Source organism: Cydia fagiglandana, chromosome 26, assembly GCF_963556715.1.
Source record: "Cydia fagiglandana chromosome 26, ilCydFagi1.1, whole genome shotgun sequence".
NCBI classification, from domain to species: domain Eukaryota; kingdom Metazoa; phylum Arthropoda; class Insecta; order Lepidoptera; family Tortricidae; genus Cydia; species Cydia fagiglandana.
The window spans coordinates 5,917,095-5,940,917 of NC_085957.1; the positions used below are offsets into that span (position 1 = coordinate 5,917,095).

At 39.7% G+C, this 23,823-nt stretch overlaps 1 protein-coding gene and 1 long non-coding RNA gene across 2 annotated transcripts; one reads left to right on the forward strand and one right to left on the reverse strand.

Annotated features, from left to right (window-relative positions):
• The first annotated feature begins 473 nt into the window (after nucleotides 1-473).
• Nucleotides 474-21,051, forward strand: LOC134677330 (nucleolar protein dao-5). Its single transcript, XM_063535765.1, has 10 exons — nucleotides 474-660; nucleotides 4,026-4,319; nucleotides 6,057-6,168; nucleotides 7,786-7,901; nucleotides 9,576-9,688; nucleotides 14,538-14,650; nucleotides 17,520-17,624; nucleotides 18,941-19,110; nucleotides 20,021-20,122; nucleotides 20,887-21,051. The coding sequence occupies exons 2-10, from the start codon at nucleotides 4,251-4,253 to the stop codon at nucleotides 21,049-21,051; spliced, it is 1,065 nt and encodes a 354-aa protein (XP_063391835.1). The 5' UTR covers nucleotides 474-660; nucleotides 4,026-4,250.
• Nucleotides 12,049-13,203, reverse strand: LOC134677505 (uncharacterized). The gene is made up of 2 exons (XR_010100033.1): nucleotides 12,557-13,203; nucleotides 12,049-12,240 (listed from the first exon to the last, which is right to left on the reverse strand). It is a non-coding gene; the product is annotated as an uncharacterized LOC134677505 (long non-coding RNA).
• Nucleotides 21,052-23,823: the final 2,772 nt, after the last annotated feature.

Below are 23,823 nucleotides of genomic sequence, written 5' to 3' on the forward strand. Positions count from 1 at the left end.
ACTAAACGTAATTTGCGTAAGCCGAAGCAGAAAGCTCGTTCAAAAATAGTGAGGACTTTGTCATAAATCATTCTTATTATGTCTTCGAAACTGTAAAGAGTTATAAATCCATACATATTGTAAAAAATTGAATTACATATTTTTACATCCATAATTATAAAAAATCTGTTTAAATTATGCATATGAAGAAAAAACCTATACCTACTTACAATATTACAAAAAACACGTATATAAACTTTTTGAACAGCAGCGCCCGTCACTCGTCAATCATTATTTATTTTTTCAGTTTGACACCTATTTTGGCTAATCTAAATTTACAAGAGTATGACTGTCGACTAGAAAGGTAAATTTATTTACTTATTTCCTTTCCATTTACTGTAAAAATCAGCCACAATTTGAAAAAAAGCCGGCTATTTCATTGACACGAAGTTAGATCATAATTCCCATTTGCCTAGAATCGGTTCCCTCTAGGCGGCGAACTTCACTGCGGTCGCCATTTGCGCCACGAACGCTGGTAGATCGTCTTGTGTGTAAAATTGTGGAATTGGAGGTTATAGTGCTAATTTACTAGTTAATAGTGCATTAAAATTATCGAAAACATTTTGAAGCAAGTCAATTGAGTGTCCAATGTCTCGTAAGCACGAAAAGTGTTTCGAATGAGTGAGTATTATGTTTTTTGCGAATGTTACGTAGCATGTAGGAAAGAAACACGTGCTAAATAATAGTTTCAATTTTTCTCCAGTTAAATTGCTTTTACACGGTAGTAGCGTGCTATTTCGCATCGACTTTGTGCCTCAATTTGCGTTAAATTGAATCTATCATGTCTTTTGTATGCAAACTCGGTCAGTTTATTATTATTTTAGTTTCTAGGTGATCTATTTTAGGCTTGGCCGTTCAGCGGAGTTCCTAGTTCGAGTTTCAAAAATGTTTGTTTTTAATATGTATTTAGGCCCTGCGTTTGGGTTGGGCGGTCACGCTTTACAAAAACCTACATTCTACGCATTAAATAGAAAGTGGAATATTAATACGGCACCTTTCATTTGTTGACATTCAGTTTCATAACATTATCAACGGTTTGCGTCGACAGTAATTACGTTTTGTTGTTTCCTACAAAATCATAGAGTCAGAGAACGAATGTGCGATTACTTTTTTTTACAGATGCATTAAATAGTTTAATATTCACTTTTAAAACTTGTTAACTTTGAACTTTATCAACAAAAAGTGTTTTAAAGTGGGAAAATACTAATATTTCAGTATAATAGGCATCAAAAATTTACTTTTACAAGTTACTAAAGATGTACTTTTTATAAGGCCAGTACTCTTTATCTTTTTAACCTTGAAAGTTTATTCTCTGCAATAAAATACAATGTTATGTTGTATTGTAATACTTGACATGATTGAATGTTGATGTATCAATTATTTCTTTTACTTTGTTATTTTGAGGCCCATAGTAACACACAATTTAACACTACAATGTTTTATGTTTAATAACTACCACTATTAAGTACATTTTATCCTATTTCAGTATATATAGAAGCTAAATGTTGTTGCAATAGCGTGACTGTTGATATTGTGAAACTGAACTAGTTTACTATGGTTGGAATGTATAGATGATTCCGTACTTTTTAGTATTTGTTATAGCGGCAACAGAAATAAATCATATGTGAAAATTTCAATTGTTTAGCTATCACGTTTCATAAGATACAGCCTGGTGACAAACAGACAGACAGTGGAGTCTTAGGAAGAGGGTGCTGTTTCTAACTTTCTACCCTTTGGCTATGGAACCCTAATAAAAGATCAAAATGTCTACAGTCTGACAAAAAAGAGCAGAAATTAAAAAGTGGCAATGTGTACTGTAGTGTCGTCCTTTTCAAATCAATCAATATAAGAGAACGGGACGACACTACAGTGTTGCCACTTTTTAATTCCTGCTGTTTTTTGTTAGACTACACCTACTATTTTTCTATGAAAATTAAAAAAAAAGGGTTCTCGCAATACATGTCTCAGTTTGAATCTTATATCTTTGTAATAAGAGCTCAAATTTATAATACACTGGGTTTCAAAGGTGATTTATTGTCTCTACGCATTACTTGTTTACTCTTTCTTATCTGTGATGATAAGCATGTTTACCAACATACAGTTATCCCATCTCGCTAAGTTTAACAAAAATAGACTCTAATATCATAACTGTGAGAGTCAGGGTCATCACAATGAAATGGATGAATATTATGAGTCAATGATATCAATTTAATGGTCATTTGTCAAGTAAAAGTCCAAAAGTAACTCGTAATTGGATAAATGAGTCATAAGCATTTAAATGTTTGTAAATTAACATACAAATATAGTAGGAATGCCGTTTCTACCTTATCTCATTATCAATCATTAGTTAATTAGTAATTTAGGCTTATGATAATATGGCTTTCGAATTAGTATGATCATTTATCAAGATATTAAAATAATTAAATAATAAGGATTGGTCTCAATGTAAACTTTATGTAAATGGGGTCATACACCGTGTTTTTTTTGTTTTCCGTTAATTTCAAGGGTGCATTCCTGAGCTTAAATCAAGTAACTTTCTCAAAGACACCAATATTCTAATTAACTCCATTTCGGAGATAATCAATATTTTATTTTTTTCCTATAAGGCCTCTACAAGCGTGTACACTTGCCTTAGGGCCGGTTTACATATTGATTAGTGTTTAGAATGAGTTCATACATTTGCGAGTAAACTTAAGCACAATCTCGGTCGCTCGATGTTTGAAATGACATTGATATGTCACAGATTTCAATTGTTTGGTTGAGTTAAATGTAATGCCCGTTTTACAACAACGCTATATGCTACATTTAATTACTTTTTAAACTTAATATTTTTTTTTACTAAAATGCGAAAAAAAATTTTAAAATTAACTATGCCATTTAGTTCTCTCAAACGTACTTAACCATACCCCGAAGTTAACGGAATTCAATAAAAACACGGTGTATATTTCTTTGTATGTTTCTTCATTATTGTAAATGGAGTCATATTACTCATATTAGCAAGGTGTTCCTTATACAGTAGAGACATTGTATGTCATGCGTTAATCTCAATACCATATTCTATGTCACTTATGTCAGAAGTAAAACACTTACTTATCAAATGTTTGTCACTAGACCACACAAAACGCGCCACGTTGCGAGGAAATTACCGCACGAAGACTTGCCTCGCCCGGAGCAAACATGAGCGCTGCTATGCCTTGGGCGAGGTATGTCTACTTAGTAGGCCAAGCACATGATTGGCGCGACAGTATCTCGCCGCGAGATAGACTACCCGTCTAACTGTATTAATTAAAGAGGGACGGGTAGTCTATCTCGTAGCGAGATTCTTCTTCTTCTTCTTCCTCGTTCCCTCAATGCTGAGGATCGCGACCACATGCAACATGTCCCCACTGATTGCGGTCATAAGCCAAGTGAACTGCACGGTGCAGGCTGCCGCCACTCTCCTTCTTCATGGCGTCAGACCATCTCTTACGAGCCCCACCCTGAGCGCGTTTACCATTCATTCATGCGAGAGCATTCATTCACTCGTAGCGAGATACTGTCGCGCCAATCATGTACTAGCCCGGCTGACATCGCTGTTTCGCGCGGCAAATTCTTGTTCCGTGTGAATCCGTCTACTACTTTCTAGGTCTACCATTTTATTTGAGGCGGTTGTTAAGAAACTTGGGTGATTTTCAGCTGAGGTCCATGAGCGTCTACGCCTCGGCTAGTCAGTGGCCATGAGTAAGCCCATTCATAAAAAAACAAAAAGGTTTGGGAGTCCCTGGGACTAAAACTAGTTAGTTACATGTTACATATTTTACTCAAGATATTACAAATCAGCTACATGCAGCCAAGCCTACTTTTATTTAAACACCTAAAGATACAGAGTATAATACAACTTCTTACCTTGCATTGGTTAAATGGTAGACCTAGAAATGCGTATACTGGCGCCATCTACAAAATTAGGAAAGATACCTATAATTAAAGAATACCATTTCTTTTTCCAGTTGCCGTGAACCCCAGAAATGAAGATAGTCAGGACACATACAAATTCAACTAGAAATCTTATGACAGCAGTGCCTCTAACAAACCAAACCAATTATTTTTAAACCTAAATCTTAAATCTTTACAAGTTTTTATTTTTAAATTAAGTGACATTGTGCCAGTATTTAAGCCGTATTAAAAATTAAGTAGTTTATGGTTAGTTTTTTTGTAAACTGAGTGTTGCCAGTATGAAAATTCCGGAGACTTCAGCTAATGTTGGTGCTTATTATGGGAACGAGGAAAATGGACAGTGGCAGGTAAGGATCATTATATGTTTTGATAAAATAAGGTTTTTGAAGTGAAAACTTCTTTAGCGGCGCTGGGCACTTTTAGAGGTGGGGAAAAAATGATAAACTCGAGACAGCGATCACGTGACCGTAACGTTTAGGGCCCCCCCACATCTGGCGTCTTTCGAGCGTCGGCGTCTACAATTCTATGGCCGACGTCGACGCAACGTCGACGCAGCGTCGACGCAACTGCGCAGCGAGGTTATTTTCCATAGCGCTGGACCGACGCCGACAGACGCCGACGCTCGAAAGACGCCAGATGTGGGGGGGGCCTTAGATGCCAGATGGCCACTCATTTAGATGGCATTTAAAGCAATAAAGAAAAACTCAATGACATTACATGAAAAAGGTTCTAATCTTGTACGGGTTGAAATACGAGGATCTCACAGTTACATTCTAACTTTATATCACTCAAATATAATTCAATAAAGCTACATCTTGATGAAATCGCTAATAAAAGTGAACTCTAGTACTGGTGAATAAAACTCAAAATATCATGACCAGAACACCAGATATAGTTAGATGCGAGGTCTGCAAGGTAACTTTACAATTTCTATTCGAATTTTAAACAATTAACGCTTCAAATTTTAATTTCGAACTTTAAACCAGCTCACTGACCAGCAATTTCGGAACTAAAGTTTTTCAATAGAAAGGATGATGGGTCAATACATAGTGCTGCAGACATTTTGGACTAGTGATTGAGTTTTCACTTTTCTCAGCACTCCCGGAGTGCAACCCGTTCTTTTTTTAGGGTTCCGTACCCAAAGGGTAAAACGGGACCCTATTACTAAGACTTCGCTGTCCGTCCGTCCGTCCGTCCGTCCGTCTGTCACCAGGCTGTATCTCACGAACCGTGATAGCTAGACAGTTGAAATTTTCACAGATGATGTATTTCTGTTGCCGCTATAACAACAAATACTAAAAACAGAATAAAATAAAGATTTAAATGGGGCTCCCACACAACAAACGTGATTTTTGACCAAAGTTAAGCAACGTCGGGAGTGGTCAGTACTTGGATGGGTGACCGTTTTTTTTTCTGCTTTTTTTTTGTGCGCAGGATCGGGAAAAGTGGCGTGCAAGGCTCGGAACCGGTTTTTTATTTGTATGATGTACCGTTATTATTAAGTTCTTTTTCGTTCTTTGGTTTATTATTTCATTTTTAATGGGACAATCTAATAATACGAAGTTGTTACCTAAACACATGATCCATTCAATTTCATTCCTACGTAAAATAATACTCTAATAATACTCTAAAAATGAAATCTTATATTTGTTCCTGGTAATAAAATAAATAAAAATAAAAAAGCCCTTTATTCATTGTAAAGTGTTTACATAAAAAATTGAAAATAAAACTATGACTTATAATATGTGTTTTACTAATGAATCCCTAGTGGGTAAAGGCTTCCTCCATTGCTGCCCATTTGTCCCTGTCTTGTGCTGTCGCCATCCAGTCTGTGCCGGCTGTTCTTTTTAAGTCTTTCTCCCAACGCATTTGTGGTCTGCCCCGGCCTCTTTTGCCAAGTGGACCTCTATGGCCTCTGCCTGGGTCTATGTATTTATATATTATACATACATGTTGTCTGAATACCCACAACACAAGACTTCTCGAGCTTACCTCTCGGCCTTAGTCAATTTCTTTAAAAAAATATCCTATTATATTAATTTATTATTTATTTAAAGTAAACAATATTAATGTTTTTATTTCAGCCAAACGGAGTTATAATTGACAGCGGAGTGCCCGGTGGAGTAGTCGGCAGTGGAGACGGTCTGCACCCACAGCCTGTATACCCCGTACATATACCAAGGGGACATATACCCGGTGAGCTTCTCCTTTTAACCCTTTAAAAGCGCTGGAGGCCTAGCGGTGAGAGCGTGCGACTTGCAATCTGGAGGTCGCGGGTTCAAACCCCGGCTCGTACCTATGAGTTTTTCGGAACTTATGTACGAAATATCATTTGATATTTACCAGTCGCTTTTCGGTGAAGGAAAACATCGTGAGGAAACCGGACTAGTCCCAATAAGACCTAGTTTCCCCTCTGGGTTGGAAGGTCAGATGGCAGTCGCTTTCGTAAAAACTAGTGCCTACGTCAAATCATGGGATTAGTTGTCAAGCGGACCCCAGGCTCTTATGAGCCGTGGCGAAATGCCGGGATAACGCGAGGAAGAAGTATGTCTAAGCACTGACCAGTGCGAACGAATTTAAACCTATTGTATTAAACAAAGGATTTTAATTTGTGCGCACTGATCAGTGCCAGGCGTGTCTCACTCCGCGATTTCGTCGCTTTGCTACAGGTAGCTAAAAGTACATCCGTCCGACCCCAATTTTGGAGTTTGACATAAGCCGCGCGTGGCGCATTCGCCACCTAGCGGCCGTATCTGTCCTGATCGTAACAGACGCGTTTTGTTAGAGAGTGAGTCTTCTGTACCTAGTACTATTATTTATTCTGTGTCAATGCTTAGACATACGAAAGGTTAACGAACCAGCGGTACCAGCTCTTTGTCAAAATGATGTAAATAGGGAATATTACGCAATACTTTACGTAGGGGGCGCCACTACCATTATGGCACTGGTCCCACCGCGAGCTAGTAAGCTATGAGCTATCGGCTATAAACACGAACAAAAGATAAGCACTCCCGTGTAAATAAAAGAGACACGGCGATATTTATAGCTCACCGCTGGGCGAGTAACTATAAATATCGCCGTGTCTCTTTTATTTACACGGGAGTGCTTATCTTTTGTTCGTGTTTATAGCCGATAGCTCATAGCTTACTAGCTCGCGGTGGGACCAGTGCCTATCGGTCACAATATGGGGGTCTACCGCGAAACAAAGAATTGAGCGATTCAATTGAGCTGAAATTTTGCATGCATGTATAAATCGGATGACAATGCAATATTATGGTGCCATCGAGCTGATCTGTGATGAAACAACGCAACTTGATTGTGTTAGGGGTTTTTAGAAATGTCTCGATGAGTATTAGTTGTCTGTCGTAAGAAAAGTACAGTCAGATAAAAGCTTTGACCTAAAATGAAATTTTTCTCAAAAACTTATTAGGTAAGGGCGGCCAGTTACTGGCGAATTACCCTACATACATACATATGAGTCGCTTAACTTCAAACTCGGGTAAATCCATGTGTCAGATTATACGATTTTGGTATTAACACTTTCGCAACCGGGCAAAAAACAGCGCACTACCCCAAAAACCGGTCGTCTGTATCTGCGTACAAAACTGTCCGGCATCTGAGCAAGTATTACGAGTGCCTACCAGGCGGGTTCTCGGTAGCCAAAGTGTTAAGAAATGGCAATACGGTAGATAATGGCTGAGAGGGTCGAATGGAGTTACCCGTGTTTGAAGGTAAGCGACACATATGTTACTTATGTGTTGGGAAATAAATGTGTTTATTATTATTTACGGGTGTATATGTGTGTGTGTGTAGGCTACGTGATGGCGGGCGCGTACTACGCAGGCGCGGGCTACGGCGCTGCGCCGGCGCCGCCCGACGACTTCGCCGACTACATGTGGATGGAGAACGAGGAGGAATTCGACAAGCAGGTAAACATCTACTGTTCATTCTAATGGTAACATTCCATTTCTAACCGCAGCTGCACTACCGGTACTGAACGCGTCGCTGTCATTGTCAATTTCCATAGTAAAATTGACAGTAGTGCAGCTGTCGTTGGAAATGGAATGTTACCCTAACCAAAGAGAATTTGAAATAGAGGAATATTGTCCAAGTAAATTATGTAGTCGGTACATTTACTGCCATCTTTCGACACAAATGATTAACACTTTTCAAGTTTCAAGTTTTTTATTGTATGTAAGAATCAGGTTACATTACAGGTGGAATATACAATTACATATTTAGTTACACCGAAACTTTACCTTTTTAGGTGTACATATATTTCGATTTTAGAACGCCATTTGACTTTGATCCTAATATTTTTCTCTGATATGTGTTAACCTTTTGAACGCCAATAACACCTAAAGGCGTCCTAACTAGTCGTGCCTACTGCGCCATTATAAGTGTTATTTTTTAGGGTTCCGTACCCAAAGGGTAAAACGGGACCCTATTACTAAGACTTCGCTGTCCGTCCGTTCGTCCGTCTGTCTGTCACCAGGCTGTATCTCACGAACCGTGATAGCTAGACAGTTGAAATTTTCACAGATGATGTATTTCTGTTGCCACTATAACAACAAATACTAAAAACAGAATAAAATAAAGATTTAAGTGGGGCTCCCATACAACAAACGTGATTTTTGACCAAAGTTAAGCAACGTCGGGAGTGGTCAGTACTTGGATGGGTGACCGTTTTCTTTTTGCATTTTTTTCCGTTTTTTTTTTGGTTTATGGTACGGAACCCTTCGTGCGCGAGTCCGACTCGCACTTGTTGGTGTTATGTTATGGCGGACGCCGTCAAAATAACCTTCACACTGTCAAGTGAGGTTTACATTAGCTAGCCGCCTTGGCGTGCCAGTGACGTTTTTGTTTATAAAGTAAATTGTGACGTTCCACGGCAAAAGGTACCTTATGGCGGCTGGCGCTTACGTCGCATAGCGCCGCAATCATATTGGACGGCGTTAATAATAGCGTAAGCGCCAACCGCCATAAGGTACCTTTACCGTGGGACGTCACAATTAATTTAAATTATAAAGTGTAGTAACTTAATAACTTTGCAGTTAAATAAGTTTAGTATTTGTTTATAATAAGATAAATAATAAGCTCCGATTTTCTGTAGCAACAGAAATGTAAACGAAAAACCATAGTGTATAAAATTTAGCACCATTATATTCAATTAACCTTTTAACCGCCAGCAATTTTTGATCGAGGGTGCTCGTGTCGCCACCGACAGTAATTATAGCACGCGGAGTAAGGTTGGCATAGTTACGGGAGTTATAAATGTGCTGTAAAAACCAAATCAGATCTTTGTCTTATTTATCAGACTGTGGCGAAATGAGCTGGATATGTAATGTCTTATATATCAGACTCTGGCGGTTAAAGGGTTAAGGCAACTGTAGGTCTAACCTTAAGATAAACCATTACGCATTAATGTAAATGACCGTTTGTTTCTTGATTCACAATAGAAAAAAAAACATTCAATAGGTTAAAAACAAAAAGTATATTCTAGTAGTAGTGTATTTGTATTGTATATTCTAGTAGTTAAGTAGTTGTTGTTGCATGTTTTTTAATGGAATGCCGTCCGTGTGTCAAAGGCTGTGGTTCCGCAGGTGATGCAACAGCTCGAGGAGGAGGCGCTGATGGAGCAGTGCATAGAGGCCATGCTGGAGGACGAGCAGAGGGAGCTGGAGAGGCACAACCCCCACAACCCCCACTACCCCACGTGAGTCTAGATGTGTTTATAGCCACAACAGCTGCAGGAGGCGCTGATGGAGCAGTGCATAGAGGCCATGCTGGAGGACGAGCAGAGGGAGCTGGAGAGGCACAACCCCCACTACCCCACGTGAGTCTAGATGTGTTTATAGCCACAACAGCTGCAGGAGGCGCTGATGGAGCAGTGCATAGAGGCCATGCTGGAGGACGAGCAGAGGGAGCTGGAGAGGCACAACCCCCACTACCCCACGTGAGTCTAGATGTGTTTATAGCCACAATAGCTGCAGGAGGCGCTGATGGAGCAGTGCATAGAGGCCATGCTGGAGGACGAGCAGAGGGAGCTGGAGAGGCACAACCCCCACTACCCCACGTGAGTCTAGATGTGTTTATAGCCACAATAGCTGCAGGAGGCGCTGATGGAGCAGTGCATAGAGGCCATGCTGGAGGACGAGCAGAGGGAGCTGGAGAGGCACAACCCCCACTACCCCACGTGAGTCTAGATGTGTTTATAGCCACAACAGCTGCAGGAGGCGCTGATGGAGCAGTGCATAGAGGCCATGCTGGAGGACGAGCAGAGGGAGCTGGAGAGGCACAACCCCCACCACCCCCACTACCCCACGTGAGTGCTCCAAAATATATGGTCTAAGAGACGGAAATAGGTTTGCAATTTACCGGGTGTGTCCTGTAATATGAGCAAAAAAATAAACTGCAGGCTGTACTCCTCAAACTGACCAACATTTGTTCAGCAACTTTTGAAAATAACTCATGGTTTGATTTTTATTACACTGTAAAGTTTATTCTAAGACGCAATGTATTGCAAATTTTGTTATGTTAAAAGCGTGACAAGTAACGTCAAACACACTGATGTCAGCGTACATTGAAGGCAATATTTATTTAGTATGAAAAAGAGGAAGACTAAAGGATTCATAATTTTTTAAAGTTGCTGAACAAATATTGGTCAGTTTGAGAAGTACAGCCTTTAGTTTAATTTATTGCTCCTGTTACAGGAAGCACCCTGTATATGGTCTAAGAGCTAGCTCTTTAATCAAAGTCTTTAATCAATGTGTGTTACCAGCACCTCTAGCACAACTGGCCGCGACAGGCGTGAGTAGTGACAGATCGGCGCGACTTGGCGGCTTGTCGCGTGTTGGCAGCACAACTCACGCGCGAGAGCCGCGACAAACTCGCGATCAGGTGTCACTGTCAGAAAATGACAACGATCGCGACTTTGAACTAAAATCCGTAGCACAACTGGCTATTTTGAGACAAAATATTCTCTCGTCTTTATGTCAATCCGCGAGTCGAAGTCTACGCGACTTTATAACGCGACTCGCTCTCGCGGGTGGTTTGCTTGTACTTTTGTAACTAAACTCATGATAATTATAACTTAAAAACAAGTTTCATATATTATGTAATAATATAATTTGTATAATTACTTATTGCCCTAAGGAATAAGGAAGTATGGAACAATCACTAAATGCGCTTTACGCACTCTTTTATATTGATTATGCACGGTGATACCTACAAGTACCACAACACACCCATCATGTTTACAACTTTAATTTCAAACAGCTAGTTTGTAGGTACTCAATTAAGTAATTAGGTACATATGTAGGATTTTTAAATTTCAATTCAGGTTCGTAAGTTTGTAAAAGTAATCCTAAGACTTCCTTACACAAAACTTTCATCAACCTAACAACGGAGCCCGCTTGCTTGTACATAAATGAAGCCGATGAGGTGGGTAGGTACAAATGTTCAAAACAAACTATCCAACTTATTAAGTAAGCCATAGTCTTAGTAGTAATATTTAAGATCACGGTTAGATGTCTAATTTCAACAATCTCTTACTATTTAGGTACCGTTTGGAACCTTCCTCGACTTCAACAAAACATACCTACATGTGGCCTGTGTCCGCTGCATCGTACTGTAACAGAATGATGTAATACGTGGCTATAACAGGATCATGTCCGGCTCAAAATCATGCTTTGTATGAAATATTATCAGTCATCACCCACTAAACCATTCCGTCCCCTGCCAACACCAAACCGTGACGTGACTGGACCGAGCCGACCAACAACATTTTGAAGGAGTTATTACGCTCATGTCATAGTCTGCGTAGGTAGCATAGGTACGGTTATCATATGGTCTACCATATTGAAACTCCTCTAGATCAAACCCGTGTTCTAGATGTTTCACTTCATGTTTGACAGGGCCTGATACGATCATGCTATGATACGTTGCTGTCAGCATTAGGTATGAAGTGGGCATTGGGGAGCTAATTAATCATGGCTTCTAGGAGTTCTAGGTACTTACCTACCTACTTTATTTTTGTTCTTTTCAGGTAAAAATACAGGAGAGAAAAAAAAACAATATTTAAATTAATAGTATATTGCTTTGCCTTATATATTCTTGCAATATTCGACTTCTTATTATTAAACCTAATATATATTAACATCTAGAACCACTATAGAGAAATTGTAAGAATCTTCTTTATTACCCTTGAAAAGTATTTTCTCTCTTCCTTTTTCTTCGACATGCGGCGTAGGACAATTAAATATCACCCTGGAAAGAAAATTGGTTTATAAACAAGACAGTAAAATATGGTCATGACTTCATCGAGGACTATGAAATAAGCTTCTCATATCAATTTGTCAAATCATAAACAGTTAGGTACACAGTACACACACATGCCATCCATTATTGGCACAAGAAAAACTATATGAAACTTATTTGAGAGTTACTGTGGCAGCTTAGTGTACGCCATAACCATTAGGGTTATTATTAATAGTTCACTTCGTCGGTGGTGTTCTTAAAGCTAAAGCTCTTCTCACATCTTAGTTAATTTAGAAAAGGGGACAGCTCCGCGTTTGAAACCTACAAGCTTGCCTAGTGTGTTTCTTTTCCTGAATCTCCACTTCGGGTCCCGTTGGCACGTTCCTGTTAATAATATTTTCCTTTGGGTGCTGGGATATCAATCGTGTCTAGGATAATGCTGAACTAATTCTGAAAAAAAAAAACACAATTTACAATAGGAATATGAGAACAAACCCAATAATAGCAATTCCATTATTATAGTTACTTACAAAAATATTTTATTTAAAAGGTTTATTAAACAGAAATTTTTAAACAATATATATTTTAAGGAATATTATCAATATTAATTATATAAGGCTCTATTACTTACATTTTTTCATATTTTTCCCGTAATTAAATGTTGACAAAATTTGAAAGTTCCTTGACTTTGACAAGAAAAACTTAACCATCGACAAAAAACTAGATTTTTTACCACCAAAGAACGAATGATTTAGCGCATCCCTGGTTTCCGATTCAGTGTTGCCACTTGCAAATATCGATTTGTTTAGACTTTGATTTCGCCGGGTAACACTGACGAGTCGCGCCGCGACTTTGAGTTCTCTACGCGGCTGTTGCAGTCGCGGGTACAAGTTATGCTACGGAAATCGACAGATTTGACAGCCGCGGGAATGGCGACTCGAGTCGCGGTCTAAGTCGCGGATGCAAGATGTGCTAGAGATGCAGTGATGACTTACGGCTCCGAAACGTGGTCTTTCACTATCGGCCTCATCTCAAAAGTCAAAGTCGCTCAAAGAGCTATGGAGAGGGCTATGCTCGGAGTTTCTCTATGTGATCGAATCAGAAATGAGGAGATCCGTAGACGAACTAAAGTCACCGACATAGCCCACCGGATTAGCAAGCTGAAGTGGCAATGGGCAGGCCACATTGCACGCAGAGATGATGGCCGATGGGGTCGAAAAGTGCTCGAGTGGAGACCACGGACTAGCAAGCGCAGCGTAAGACGTCCACCCACAAGATGGACAGACGACCTTGTTAAGGTCGCCGGAAGACGCTGGATGCGGGTCGCTTCCAACCGGCACGTATGGAGGTCCAAGGGGGAGGCCTATGTTCAGCAGTGGACGTCTTATGGCTGAGATGATGATGATGATGATGATGAAGAGCTAGCTACGGAAATAGGTTTGCAATTTACCTATAGAGCAATGGAATCCCTCTAGTTAGGGTGCCGTACTATCATTAATTAATCCGGGCGCCTGGCAGCTGTTCAGCGGTGGTTGCGTGGTGTTCAGCTGGCAGTTCAGGCGAAACTGATCCTATCGGGCATTCTCGGCTCCGTCCGGCTCAGCATTGCTCCGAGCAATTATTAGGGTTGGCACATGACGCCCCTTTTCGTTACGACCATAGATATGATAGATAAGAATGAATGAATGAATTTTGACAACCCTAAATAGCCGAAAAGGATAGTACCAAACATAAGAAAGGGACAGCATGATTCGTCCCTGAATCTCTGTCAAACTTCGGTTTCGTAGGAAGTTTCTTTTCTGTACGGTAGTACTATTATTTATCCTGTGGTTAAAAGCTATGCCAGGGTTTACGTTGGCGTGCGGCATCAAGGCAATCTGTTGCAAAAATGACAGATACAGTGTTGCCAACTCGGATTTAGGCTAATGTCTAGATTATGCCAAAGAATTTTGAAATACGCTAAAATGTCACTTGAAATTAAATACTTAAAACTAAAACACATACATTTTTAAATTTTGCCACTTATTTCTACTGACAAGATCTGCTTGACCAACTTTACACAGAACGTCGACGTCCATCCGTCCACAAGTCAAAATTCATATAAAAATATGAATCACATAAGGCGATGGCGCATATTGTTGCTGCCAAGTTGGATGCAAACTAGGCTTAGACTAAATTATGCTAAAAAATATGCCAGATGCTAAATGGAAAATTTTGGTGCCAAAAAGAGTGAAAATATGCCAGATCTGGCATCATTTATGCCAAGTTGGCAAAAATATTTTTTTTAATAATATGTATGCTTTCAGGACGAGTAACGGCAACCCGTCGCTATCGCTGGAGGAGACGGTGTCCCGATCGACGCTCAACCCTCTCGCTGCCGAGTTCGTACCCACCTTCGTGCCTAGGGGCGCACGTACAGGTAAGCCGATGTCCTGTCCATCCTTACTTGGTAGATATTCCACCAATTCGCACGAAGCGCTTTGCTTCTACTTTCCTTATGCGCACTGCCAAGGAATGGAATTCCTTGCCGGCGTCTATATTTCCGTGTTCTTATAACCCGGCAACCTTCAAATCAAGAGTGAACAGGCACCTTCTGGGCGAGCTCGCTCCATCGTAGGCCACGTCTACGCCTAGGTTAGTCTGTGGCCATGAGTAAGCCCATTCATAATAAAATAAAAATAAAAAAATTTACTGATATATTGCATATTTATTCTCCATCGTATTTTCACGGAAACGTACGAGCGTGTACATAGACTAGGAATCCTCTAGACCGAGTTTAGAGCAATTATTTCATGCAACCGATGATGCCAAAAATGCGGGGGTGCGCGGGACGAGGTGAGCGAAGTCCCGTGCCGTGATTGGTCCGTTCAAAGACACGGACGTCACACAAAGACACTTTCGGCTCGAACATGGAGTAAAATTACCGTATGCGTGGCAGAGGGGGTAGCGCGACTATGCTCAGTCTGGAGGATGTTTTGTCTGTGAGCGTGTAATAGCTATTTCAATCTGTCTCGGTACAAAAAGTACTGAGGTTGACTGAAGTAGCATGACAAATACGAACGTTTCCGAGGAAATACGATGGAAGATTATGCACTACATCTGTAGTACCTGAAACATAACTTTAACATTAACCAGTATTGATTTAAAGCCCTTACTATAACCCTTTCAAGGCATTTTGAATACCTTTAACGGCCGGTTAGCATTCGTTACAAAACTGACGTTCAATGTCAATCCACATACATTTTGTCAGGAATTTTGTAGGTTTTGTCGGTTAGACGTTATTGAAAGACGACTTAAGTCGCGCTTAACTTGTACAAGTTAAATGAAAATGCCCTTGAACACCACGTCTATTCCTTTATGATCTTCACATAATTCCGAAATGACATGAAATAAAATTGTAGTCATTATTTCCACACTTTCGTTTTAGTGTCATGATGGGTACAAGAAATTCGGATTCCCTTTTTTTGATTGTAAAGTAGGTTAGGTTAGAACTGCGGCATTTACAGAACCGAACTGCGACCAGAAAAGGAGGTTAGGTTAGGATCCTTATAGAACCAAACTGCAACCAGAAAAGTGGGTTAGGTTAGAACTGCTACCATACCAGAAAAGTAGGTTAGGTTAGAACTGCGGCATTTACAGAACCGAACTGCGACCAGAAAAGGAGGTTAGGTTAGGATCCTTATAGAACCAAACTGCAACCAGAAAAGTGGGTTAGGTTAGAACTGCTACCATACCAGAAAAATAGGTTAGGTTAGAACTGGTCCATACCAGAATAGTACATTTCGATGCTAGTGCGGAAGGTATGTCATTACTTCACGAGTACCGAGATATCTTGCCACGAGCCGCAGGCGAGTGGCAAGACTCGGGACGAGTGAAGAATGACATTTCCGCACGTGTATCGAACGACGTTTTTTAATACAGTTGCGAAAAAATAAGAAAAACATTGTTAATCGTACACTAAACAAAAGTGGTAACAGTGACAGCTCGGTTAGACGTCGTCTTTAAGTATATTATATCTATGGGCGTTTGGCAGCTATTCCGTTCCATTCAGTCAACTTATTAAGAACGGAATTTTCAATATTGAATATTAAAAAATAAACGTGTTATAATGATGAAGAGGTAAGTAATTAAATATGAAATATGTAATATTTTTCGTATTCTTACATTAACGGTAGGTTTTTATGCTGATTACGACGTTTAAAGGAAACTAATATTAACACTCATCAATAAGTAGTCGTGAATTGGAACAAGTATAAATTTAAAAAAATTGGAAAAGTAAAAAGCACTAGTTCGAGATAACCAACTTTCCGCACGCTAAACAGCTACGTAAAGTAGCACTTTTTGAGCAACTGTATTAAAAAAGTGGTTATAGTTCGTTTTTTTTTTAGCATTAGAAATAAGGTAAACATTTAAACAATCTCGATGTGTCTTTTAATTGAAAAACACATTTTAAAAATGAGTTACGGCAAATGTAACAATTATGAATCTAATACGATCATTTATATTCTTCTGCTTTCATAATTAATAGTTACTGATTTTTAAAAAGCATTTTTCAATTAAAAGACATGTCAAGATCGCTTACCTTCTTGCAAGTTCTTTCTAATGCTAAAAAAAACGAACTATAGGTATAGTTCCGCTGGCCGAACGAAAATTGTAATGCTCAACTATTTTCAGCTAATATTATAACCCGATTAACCGGAACTCTTTCTACTCCTTCTGCTTCTGATATTAGTTGTAAATTGTTGTTTAATACAATTTTCGCGAGTCGCCACGCGAGACATCTAGTATCGAGTAGCGGTACTAATAATTCCCCTACCCGATGCTAAATGTCGACTATGAAAATACTAGTGCGCAATCTATCTATTTTATAGAGTTCTGTACCCAAGGGGTAAAAACGGGACCCTATTACTAAGACTCCGCTGTCCGTCCGTCCGTCCGTCACCAGGCTGTATCTCACGAACCGTGATAGCTAGACAGTTGAAATTTTCACAGATGATGTATTTCTGTTGCCGCTATAACAACAAATACTAAAATCAGAATAAAATAAAGATTTAAGTGGGGCTCCCATACAACAAACGAGATTTTTGACCGAAGTTAAGCAACGTCGGGCGGGGTCAGTAATTGGATGGGTGACCGTATTTTTACCGTTTTTTGCATTATGGTACGGGACCCTTCGTGCGCGAGTCCGACTCGCACTTGCCAGGTTTTTTCTCTATGGCTCCGCTTACTCGTTCCGCTTATAGTGCCTCAGTGATCACAAAATTACATCTCAATTTGTTTTATTCCAGAAGAAAAGAAAGTAGCAGAAGTAAAGAGCACAGAAGAGACACAGAAGGAGCCCAGCGAAGGGACGGAAGAGGCGCCACAGGTCACGGAAGAACTCAAAACAGAAGGTGAGACACAATTCACCTTTTCGACCCTGTGTCAAACACAAAAGCCGTCACTCGGACGCCACGTCACCGAAGTGTCAAAACTGAAATTGAACTTTATGCATATGCACGTAGGTCTATGTTGCTCTGTGGACTGTGACCGATTAATCAGTCTTCGACGTTGAACCTGCGGTGCGGATATATCGGTCATTGGCATCCAAAAGGTTAAGGCGTGGCTCACTCGTCGCGTCGCTACAAGTACATGCGGCCCACACCAACACACCAGTTTTGGTGTCTAGCAGTAGTGGTTGCCGCGCACCGCACCGCTACGGAACTTACGCCTGCTCGCGCTTGCGCCACCTGGCGGTCATATCTGTCGTAATAGACGCGTTTTGTTAGAGAGTGAACCTTCTGTAACTAGTACTATTATTTTTATTCTGTGTCAATACGTAGATAAATATACAGTTTTTACCTCTGACTCGAAAAGAGGGGTCATGTTTAACGCCAATGTCTGCCTGTGGCATTGTAGCTCTCCAATGGATAGACCGATTTCGATGCGGTTTTGCTTTACGTGAAAGCGAGTTTCTTTGTGGTGGTGTGTTTTAAAATCATCATTTATATCCATACATCGGGCTTTTCGGTGCGGGAATGACTTCGTGTATTTATAACGTTGTTTATTGTAAAATAATTACCAAACAATGAATTCAACTTAGGTAGTAAGGTCCAAATGTGCTTAGAAATGTTACATTAGTATCGTTTTTTACAGTTTTTACCCATAGACTAGGAATCCTCTACACCGAGTTTAGAGCAATTATTTCATGCAACCGATGACGCCAAAACGCGAGGGTGCGCGGGACGAGGTGAGCGAAGTCCCGTGCCGTGACTGGTCCGTTCAAAGACACGGACGTCACACAAAGACACTTTTGACTCGAACATGGAGTAAAATTACCGTATGCGTGGCAGAGGGGGTAGCGCGACTATGCTCAGTCTGGATGATGTTTTTGACTTTACGTGAAAGCGAGTTTCTTTGCGGTGGTGTTTTAAAATTATCATTTATTTCACTTTTGACGTCTAGTCTGGCCTAAAGGGTAGTGACCCTGCCTATGAAGCCGATGGTCCCGGGTTCGAATCCTGGTAAGGGCATTTATTTGTATGATGATACAGATATTTGTTCCCGAGTCGTGGTTGTTTTCTATATACATATGTAAGTATTTATATATTATATATATCGTTGTCTGAGTACCCACAACACAAGCCTTGAGCTTACCGTGGGGCTTAGGGCAATTTGTGTAAAAATGTCCTATAATATTTATTTTATTTATTTATTATTCGTGTTTCAGAGCCCCTCCCCCCCGTGGACCCGCCGGAAGTGAGCGCGGCCGACGTCCAGCCCATAGACAAGAAACGCGACAGCAAGAAGGACAGCAAAACGAAACCAGAGACTAAGAAACCGGTCAAAGCGGAACCTAAGAAGATTACTAAACCTGCGGTCGTCAAATCAGAGACTAAGGTACAGTACTATTGATATATCGGAGCGACCAAGGTACTCAAAATTATCTGAACACGAACTCTAGCGCCTTGACTAGAGGCGTATTCAGATATTGTGCTGTACTGATTGCTCAGTTATAGTTCGTTTTTTTAGCATTAGAAATAAGGTAAACAATCTTGATGTGTCTTTTAATTGAAAAACACATTCCAAAAATATGTTACGGCAAATATGTAACAATTATGAACCTAATACGATCATTTATATTCTTCTGCTTTCATAAGTAATAGTTTTTGATTTTTAAAAAGCGTTTTTCAATTAAAAGACATCTCAAGATCGCTTACCTTCTTACAAGTTCTTTCTAATGCTAAAAAAAACGAACTTTAAGGTCAAAAATATTTAGATTTTATTAGCTGATTGCACGACAGTGGCGCCTGCATGGCGGCTTTGGGACACATCACATTAAAGATGGTCAAGCAAATCTTGTCAGTAGAAAAGGCGCGAAATGAAAATTTTCTATGAGACGTTATCTTTTTGCGCCTATATTTTTCAAATTTGCCGCCTTTTTCTATTGACAAGATCTGCTTGACCAACTATAGTTATGTGACAGATATCAAAGAGTATACAAAATTATAATATTTTAAACTTTCGCGTTTTGAACACATATTAACTCGCATTATAGACGGGTCTAACGCGAATTTTATTCAATTACCTTGGTTTACCGACGTTTCGACATAGGTTTGACTGGTCGTGGTCGCGGCTGACTCGGAACGTCGGTAAATCAAGGTAATTGAATATAATTCGCGTTTATAAGTATACAAAATGGTCTCTACGAAAGTTCATATTTTTTCACGTCGAATGTGATTTTATTGCCCCCATCACACACTGCCAGGTTTTGAAACAAGATATAATATTTATTTATTTGAATTTGCAGGTGGCGCCCAAAAAGAAGGAAGTGAAAGCAGTGAAGAGTGAGGCTAGGTTAGAAGAGAGGGAGAAAGAAGATGCGCCAGTCGTTGTCGCTGAGTTGCCTAAGGTCAGTTGTTACTGTCATATGTTTTTGTGATCTATAATATTAAAAAATTTAGTTTAAAAATAATGTTTTTATTTGTTCTGTAAGAGGGTCATTGTTAAAAGGTGTGCAAAAAATGATATGTTTCTGCACAAGAACATTTTATGTTTCAAGTACGAGTATATTAATTTATTTTAACGATAAGCAATTGAAATTTGGGTGTAAATGGATTTGTTATTAAATTTTTATTCTGATATTTATCTCCCCATTCCTAACGATACTTTTGCTTAAATTGTTAATTGAAAGTACCCTTAAGATTTGTTAAAATGTCGACTATGTCATGTTTTTAAAAAAAACATGTTTTTTTTCGTATTCGAAATTAAAAGTAGAGTGTTTAAATCGGATGAAAGGCATCATTTCAGCCTCGGACTATTGAAGGTCTTATTGTGTTCGAGCGCCAAACTACATCGACAGAAATGAGTGCCTTTCATCCCTCGGTTAACAATTTACCCCTTATTCATAAACGTTAACTAAAGTCGACAAGCCGATAATAATCGTTTGTCCCTTTCCATCATACCAATACGTCGGAAAGGGACTATCGATTATTATCGGCTCGTTAACTTTAGTAAACGTTTATAAATAAGGGGGTTAAACTACGCCAAATTTGGTCTTCGAGGTTGTCAATCTATCTTGCGAGGAGGCGAAGTTTTTCATCTCACTACAGGGTAGAGAAGGGTCGGGACTGGCTCGGAACTGAAGTGAATGTATAACGTGTGATGTCTCCTCAGGTGGCGCCCTCGCCCTTGCCCGAGGAGGCGGGGCCCAAGCCCATCAACTACGCCGCCGCCGCGCGCGCCAACAAACCCAAGCTCGCGCCCGCGCCCGCACCACCCGCACCGCCCGCACCCAACAACAGGAAACCCGCCGTGCAGAGGAAAAACAGCGCCAAGTAACGCCGCACCGCGCCCGCCCGCTCCGCCCTGCCGGCTCTCACCGTGTAACAGACGCTTCATTATAAAGGAGGACCCGGAGCGGAACACCACACCCCGTCTGCTGCAGACGGTGACCTTGTAAAAACACCCTAAAGAGGACCCTCCGCCGTTGATAATGAGGTAGAAAATTCATCGCTTCCGCGACGATGTAAACTCCTTTAGGATTTTTGTTGTAGAAGATAGGACGGGTCTAAAAAGTTTAAAAATAAACCTTGTGCCGTTTCGGTTAAGGTAGCGAATGGAACGACGATCGAAAATCGTGTAACAGACTCGTGTATAATGTTACGTTTGATTCCAAACATAAGTTCAATAGAAATGGCTAAAAGCGTGATTTATACCTGTACTTCATTTTTTTTTTAATAAATTCCAGTTATTTGTTATAAACCAAAAAAGTCCTGCAATAATTCTGACAGCACACATAGTGCAAGTGTCATTTATACGTCGTAATTTCATAGAAGTTTGACGTTTAAAATGACACGTGCACTGCGTGGGCTATCAAATCCGCTGCAGACTTTTCATGGACTGACTCTATCGCTCGTCGTATGTGAGCCATTTTATTTTGTTGTCCCCTACACTTTTTTTTTAAGGATTTTTTATGTTGTTTCTACTCAGTATCATGAGCTCTTTTGATCTTAATAGGAGAAAAATCATACTAGAAGTTAAAAAGATTTTAGAAATTTCTATTGAACGCTGTAAACCTTTATAAGACAGATAAAATATATTACCCACCAAATTTTGAACTTTATTTCAATGTCATACGGTTCAATTTTGCACAACTTCTGACACCCTATGTTATGCCTTATAAAGGGTTAAATAAATAATTATTTAATAAATAACAAAAATGACATTATACACGAGTTTTTTATTAATTCACTTGAGGATATAATGACCGTCTTACCATTATTCTGACTTATTTTCGTACAAAACAAAATCACAGATAGCGTGGCACGTTGTAGGTATATTTAAAAGTCAATTTTTACAATAATCATCAACTGAAATTTTGTGTGAAGGAGTTTTAAAAAATATTACAAATTTTAATGTGAAATTAAGTTTGTATAGCTGTTTGAGCAACCCAATGCAGCGTACGAACGCACGTTTTTTTTTTAAATCTATTCGTACGGTCATCCCAACAGTATACGCACATTGATGTTGCGAGTTTTGGCCTAAGGCTGTCTTTCCACTGAGGCGATGCGAGACGTGCGAAATTCTCTTCTCCGAGCGAATTACAACCAAAGCTATTGGTTGATTCCGCTCATCTCTACCTGAGTGGATATGCGGCCTAAGCCGAGACTTAATACTAGAAGTCTTTAAGACTTGAGGCCTAAGTGGCATAACTCACAACTATACATGTTGCATACACATTTGTGCCGCAATGGGTACCTTTAAGAATACTGTGACAACCTTGGAGTGGTATGAATATCTTGGAGTATATGTTAAGTTGTTATTAAGACATATTTTATTAGTTTTATTGATATGATTAGATTTTTTTTTTTGGGAAATATAATATGGATAATTGAAAAATATTTTTTCGTTGATATGGAAATTTTGGTGTAAAAAATGGGTTATTGCCACTCACAAGTGTAATAAAATGTGGCTTTCCACCAGAGAAGAGAGTCCACTTGAAGCATATTGCACCCCTCTGTGGTGGAAAGCCACAAATGATGTTTGACGTATGTATACAAAATGGCTTGTTGACTAAATCCACAAAAAAATTGATACAACTATGAGAAAAATGTGTTTGGCATTAATAGTTCATCTAGATACAGAGACATAGTCTAATAAAACATGGTTTTCTCTTCCCAGAGGGACACAAGCCTACGTCACAATAACATGGCCGCTACATATAGCGCTGTCGCATGATGACGTAGGCTTGTGTCAGTCACGTGACCACGAAAAGACTGGAAGAGATTACCAGGCGGAGTATATTATTATACCATGGTTACTATCAGGTGGCCGATTTATCCTACAACGTTTATTTTATGATAAAATGATAACAGAATGAAAATAACATTGAACATTTGTTCTCCTATTTGGATAGAAAGAGCTCCGAGTAAAATAAGCATAAAAATAATAATAGTATTCTCAGCCTTGCATCTCTGTATCTATCAAATTAAGTTTTCAAGCCTCGTATTAGTGGTTTTGGCCTTTGAAAAAATGTACAGCCCTTAAGTATAGTGTGGAATAGTACGGTAATTTTAATAGTATGTGATATTTCTTGTTGCTGCCGAGTCCGTCCTGTTTTGCGTAGGTGTTATTGTGTTTTTAGCACGTATTTAGGTCGACAATGTGTTTGCATGTAGTGAAGTAGTTAAAAAGGTGTGTGTGAAGTCCCCGAGCTTTAAGGCTTCGTCACACAGGCGCGTTTCCGGGCGGGGCGCGCCGCTTTTACATATAAAACGCTCACGCGCCGCTCATGCCCCGCCCGGAATACGCGCCTGTGTGACGGAAGTACGGAACCTTTAGCAAGCATTTGGACAGACGAACGCCTGTGCCCAGCAGTGATACTTTTGGGGCTGTAAGGTGCTTATAGAATTGCAACAAAGTATGCAATATTGAAATGCATTAGGAAATTAAAATTTGTATACCTAGATTTGGTGAAGGTATTCATATTTTGAAAGTGTGTGTTTGACTCACATTTTTTTATATAAACACACGTAAAATGCAAAACGGTACGGGCTCGCGGTATTCTTGCATTTTTTCTTTGAAGGAGGAACGGAAAAAAATAAAAAAAAT